Consider the following 6000-nt stretch of genomic DNA (forward strand, 5'->3'; position numbering starts at 1 on the left):
AGTCAGAACTTCATTTTTTTTTTATTTCAATTTTGTCATCTTTATCTCTAAATTAAGAAATTTGAAAAGAAAAAAAAATTATCAATGACTATCTAGCATATGTTCAATACAATATTTGTTAGTTTGCAAATGAAGTGGAAGTTTTAAAATTGACATAAAACTTAATATTTTTTTATGTTCTCAATAATCTCATAAGTGTGTTCTTTCTTTCTTTCCATATTTAAACCCATCCCATATTTTACACTACACTTCAAAAATAATATTTTAGATTATTTTTATTTTCTATTAATTATAACTTTATTATTAAATATGTGATTAGATTAAACTTTGATATGTTGAATGAATGATCTGAATTTTTGAATCATGCATTGAAATATTTGAAATTTGAATTGTCTAAATAAATTAAAAACACAAAACTAATCATAAGTAACATTTTTTTTATGACTAAATAAATTGTCTAAATACATATATTTTAGTAATATATGAATTAAACCCTAAACACAAAACATTTTTAATTAATATATTTTAGTAATATTTTTATTTTAGTCTCTCCAATTTTTTTAATTTTTTTAGTTCTTTTAACTAAGTTAGTCTAATATAAAAATGACATTTAACATTTTAGTATGTCATATCAACAATAGAGATTAAAAATATAAAATAAAATATAAGATTAAAATAAAAAAATTCATTTGAAGAAATTAAAATAAAAAAATTCATTAAAATATAAGATAAAATAAATATTTAAAGCTTTTAAGTATTCTTAGAAGAACATTAAATTTTATAATGAAATATTTAATTAGATTGTATTTAATAAAAAAAAAATTCACTTCACTAAGAAAGTGACATAAAAATAAAATAAAAATTCACATTTGGTAGAAAAAATAAAACTAATTTTCAGGTATAAGAAATTCTTAGAAATGCTAACTTGTAAAGAGGTAATAATAAATTTTTTCCATCTTTATAGATGGAAATAATACTTTACAATATCATATGATAATTAAAAGTAAGCATGTTATAGGTAGAAAAGTTGAGTAATAATCAAACATAATTTGGTATTGGTAAACATATTCGACCAACAAAATTTATTTTTATTATATCCTCTAATTAGTGAACACAATTTTTTTTTTAAATAAACTTTAGTTTTAATGAGATACCTTCAAGTCATAGAAAATTAATCTTTTGTCAATTATACTACATATTTTATTAATTTTAAAAGATAAAAGTTTTAAATACATATATTTTTTATTATTAAAAATTACTTTTATCATTAAATTACTTTTTCAGTATTTCTTAGTTTTTATTTTTAATAATTTACTTCTATTTTAAAACACCACTGTAATGTACAACATACTTATAAGTTGTATTTAAATCTTACGAGAAAAACTTCATAATCTATTTAGAATTATTTAATGATTAATAATACGTGAAACTTTTTGTTTTAAATATAGTTGATGATGTTTAATTAATTATTAGTAAAAAGTAAAAAAAATTATTAATCTCAATTTTGCAAGCCAATTTTAAGTATTTTAAAAATTAATTTTGTATTTAAAAGAAGACATTTATTATATTAAAAATATAAAGTGTAAAAAATATTTTATTTTTTAATAAAATCTTACTAGTTTTTGATATTTTAAATTAATAAAATAAAAAAGTATAGAATGTATTCTTAATGTTTAAATTAAATGGTATTTTTAATAGTATGTTTAAGCGTGCCTAATAAGAATTTAGGTATGATAAATTTTCACTAAAATAGTAAAATATTATAAAATTTAATGCATTAATAATATTAAATAGTAGAATAAAAAAAAACTTACTTTTATTAATTTCTTAATATATGCTCTTAACACACTTCCAAAACCGATAGAAAAGTTGCAGGAACTTAACTTTGCATAGATATCCAACTCAAATCAAGTAGAACTTCTATTTTTGCACCCCAAAAATAAAGGAGAGCACATGAGGTTATTAATAGGAAAAAGTACATTGGTTTAAAATGCTTGTTGATGATTAAAGCACATTCTTAGGGCTTGTGATCTGAATCTAGATGCATGCATCACATTTTGGAGTTCGTACGAAATGCAGTGGTATCAAAAACTTTGAGGAAAAAACGTGTTCTTGGGATTGACAAGTTGGACTGCAATATGGTGCCAATGGTAGCAATCAATTTCCTCTTTACTTCTGAATTTATGCCACCCATTGAAACTATCTCAGCATACGCAGCTGGTTCTTTGTTACCCTCAAATGATATTGGCACTGAGGACTTCAATATCACCATCACAAACTGCACAATTATATTCACAATATAAATAAAAATGTCACATTAAAGACCCCAGAATTGAGGAATGGCTAGTGCTGATTTTTTATAGTGCTAGCCAGCTCTAGCACTATTCCGTTCATTCTGAAGAACAATGGGAAACCACATATTTTATGTAGGTATCATGTTAATCCTTCCTTTTTCCTCTTTTGCTTGTTGTGATGCATTTATATTACTTTTTGCATCGATTTTAAGTCATTGCTTGAATGAGAAAGAAATATAAATTTTAATATGCTCGTTTTAATTTTATTTTTTTTTAAAAATGTGAAGTGTAAAAGAAAAATCATGAGATGTTATTTTGAAAGAGATCGAGATTAATTTTACTGCCACAAATATGTAAAATAAAAATGTCCTCACTTTACTATTCACGATGAAAAAAGTGAAAATATCAAATTTGAATAATAAAATCGTAATAATTAAATTATTAATAAATTAATGTAGATTAGTATTATTGATTAAATAATAAAGATTTTGACGGAAACCAAGGATTAATTACAGTTTATATTTTTTGATTGAACACCAATTTTATTCATTTATTAATTTTAATAAACTAATTACAATATTATATTTTAACCGCTTCAACTATTTTATCTTTATACTTCATTTCTTCAACTTATGTCTCTCTTTATCATATAAATATAAATTTCTTTTAATAAACAAATAATAGTGGTGTTGGTGCCAGGGTCCCACACAAACTAAAGGGACAAAGGTGAGCCTGCTGCCTCCGAAGTGCAAATTGTAACACACCACCTTTTCCACTATCTATCCCCTTTTCACACGTGATTCGAACGTCGGAAAGAATGGAAGAATCCATGGTGTCCTAGTATCAATTTATTACTTCAGAGTTCGTAGAACTTTATCATTTTAATTTGTTCTTCAGGCCAAAGTTGTCCCGTTACATAAGAAACTCACCCTCTACAATCATGATAACTCTAAAATATTATTACTTAGATCTGATTTTGTATGACAATCACAAAAAACAGTTTATATATTAATGCCCTCATCCCATTCCAAAGCTTCCCAGGTCCCAAATATTACATGATAGCGAGTTACTAAACCAATGATCGACACCTAAATCCGTGTGAAAAATTTTCTTAGTATATATCTTGTTGACTTTCCCAATGCAAAGAAAGCATCAATTGCTTAGTTTCAACACCAACAAAGATCTTTACAAAGCTAAGGACCAAATATATGCATGGATCAGTTCATTTAGAAAAAAAAAAAAATTTTTACTTCACTAACTTTTTAAGAAAACTTCGGAAATAATCAATATGTTTATGAAATGAGCTGATCCAATCACTGACCAAATTCACAGAATCGTAAGTGCAGTTGTGATAAAGAGAGGGAAATGAAGGCTGACAGTTACCTTTTCAGGTTTGCCGATGATTGTAGAGACAGCAGTGGTGACTTCAGAAAAGATGGGATCAGTGTCAAGTCCATCTAAGTTAAGGTTGGTGGTGATGTAGAGGCAAGGCATGTTCCTCTTCTTCTTGTTTGGTTTTGAGGGTATATTGTAAGCTCCAATTCATGGCACAATCCCACCTTAGATGTATGAATATATATAGATACAAGGGGCAGCTTTGTGCTGTAGCTTTCACTGTCGTGGACAATTGACAGACAATATGGAGGCACCAACAGATACCATCCCTAATTGTTTTCTCCTTTCCCATTCATCTCGTTTTACATGCCACAATGACTCCATTGTAATATAATATAAATACACTTCAATAAGATTTTAGTATTTATATTATTAATCTTTGTATGTTAAGTGTTAAGTTTACTAATCGAATTATAATTCAGTCATACTATATTACATATTTTTATCATAATTAATTAACACACAATGTTTTTCAAATAATTCTTTATAAAAGTTATTATATTTGAAATTAATTTATAAAAATATTTTATTTAAATTTAGCCCCTAATAAATTAAGGAATTAAAAAATTAACTCATAAGTTTAGAAAAAAAGTTAATAAAATAACATACTTTTATATATTTGATCAGTAATTTTTATTTAATTTATATTTAATAATTAATAAAATAATAAATTATAACCATTGAATATAAGTTAAACGAAAATCTTAAATAAAAGTTTTTAAATTTATATTAGTAATAATATGAAAAAAAGTATGTTATATATATATATATATATATATATATATATATATGATATTTTTTTATATATTGTAGAATATAATTTTTACATTAATAATATACTAACATTAAACTTTTTTATACTAATTATATGTCATTTGACTTGTCGGGATACAAATACAAACATATTCTTTTTTCTTTTTTTAGTTATATTCATATTTTAATTAGTATAGGGGTTACTATTATTTAGGTTATTTTAAAATAAAAATGAATTTTAATAATAACACCAATTCTTCAATGTAGACAAATTTCTTTTGATGAAAGCTGTAGTTTAAGTAGTTGGCATTCTTTAGTCAAGTCCCTGTCATTTTCTATTTAATCAATGACATTTTTGGTATCAAATTCCTAAGATTTATTTTTTTTTTGTTTTGTTCCATGTAACTTCTCCCCTTGCAACTCTGCTTCTGTTGTTGCAAAATTTTATATTAAAAAATACAAACCGCCATTCCAAGTACCGACACTCTAACCTTTTCACATCTGTTCCCTTTTCCAGTGTCCCTAGTTAGAAAATGTTTATTTATATTTTTGGTTGCCAACTCATGTTCCCTTAGGCAAATCATTATTTTCTACCTTAATTTATACATTTTGTTTACTGTGTGTTTTTATTTAAAATGAATATATAAAAAAACAACTCTTTAACAATTTTTTTAAATGTTTATCATTATATAAATTTAAACATCTCACTCAAGAGTAATAATAATAATAATAATAATAATAATAACAACTAACACTCACTTTTTAATTCTTCACTTTTTTTAGATATGTTTTGATACTGCTTCACAAACTTTCATTATATAAATTAGATGACAATATACATAAAACCTTATGTATAAATTTAAACAGCCCAACAATTTTTCTTTTTATTTTATTTAAAATTTGAATTATCATTCCAATACTTTGGTGGCCGTACTAGACCTTGTCTACCACCAAGCAGTTCAAAAAATCGTATTAATTATGAATCTTAAGAAAGGTAATAATTAATTTTCTTGCTAAAACTAGCTACTTTATGCAAAAATGTCAATCTTCTACACTATGTGACCTGTGCACTTTATCTTTATGCACTATGTGACCTGTGCAGTTATGCTTTCTTCCTAATGGGAGGTAGGCCTTAGACAACAGTTGCTTGGCTTCTTTTCTTATCAGCTTCAATGGATCCCAAACGATTATAATGGGTCAATACCATTTTGCTATTTTAGCCTTGTTTGAGGAATATGTAAAGAACCAAAATGGATTTTCCATCCAAAAAGGAATTAAATAAAATAATAAAATGAAATTTCATATCGATGAGATAAGGAAGAACTAGAACATACTATATTCCTTATGTTTGTGACCCCATCAATTAAATAAAAAAATAAATTATAATTTTTTTTATATAAATTTAAGTGATCTTTTAATTTTATTTTTTTAATTTAACCTATTGTATTTAATTTAAATTTTATCTGAGTGAGATAACTTTTTTCAATTCAATTTTATCTTTTTAATTTATTTTTTCAGCTAACTTTTCTTTAATTTTACTTCATCTTTTAATTTTAAC

At 24.5% G+C, this 6000-nt stretch overlaps 1 protein-coding gene across 1 annotated transcript; it reads right to left on the reverse strand.

Annotated features, from left to right (window-relative positions):
• Positions 1 to 2047: 2047 nt before the first annotated feature.
• LOC113863656 (macrophage migration inhibitory factor homolog) lies at positions 2048 to 3805 on the reverse strand. Its single transcript, XM_027497304.1, has 2 exons — positions 3678 to 3805; positions 2048 to 2278 (listed from the first exon to the last, which is right to left on the reverse strand). Exons 1-2 carry the CDS (start codon positions 3786 to 3788, stop codon positions 2051 to 2053), a joined length of 339 nt encoding a protein of 112 aa, XP_027353105.1. The 5' UTR covers positions 3789 to 3805; the 3' UTR covers positions 2048 to 2050.
• Between the last annotated feature and the right edge of the window lie 2195 nt (positions 3806 to 6000).

Source organism: Abrus precatorius, unplaced genomic scaffold, assembly GCF_003935025.1.
Source record: "Abrus precatorius isolate BTA unplaced genomic scaffold, Abrus_2018 Scaffold3, whole genome shotgun sequence".
In the NCBI taxonomy this organism is placed as follows: domain Eukaryota; kingdom Viridiplantae; phylum Streptophyta; class Magnoliopsida; order Fabales; family Fabaceae; genus Abrus; species Abrus precatorius.

Coding starts and splice junctions, on each gene's coding strand:
- LOC113863656 (XM_027497304.1), bottom strand. CDS start 3,788: ATGCCTTGCCTCTACATCACCACCAACCTTAACTTAGATGGACTTGAC. Junction 2,279..3,677: donor TCATCGGCAAACCTGAAAAG/GTAACTGTCAGC, acceptor ATAATTGTGCAG/TTTGTGATGGTGATATTGAA.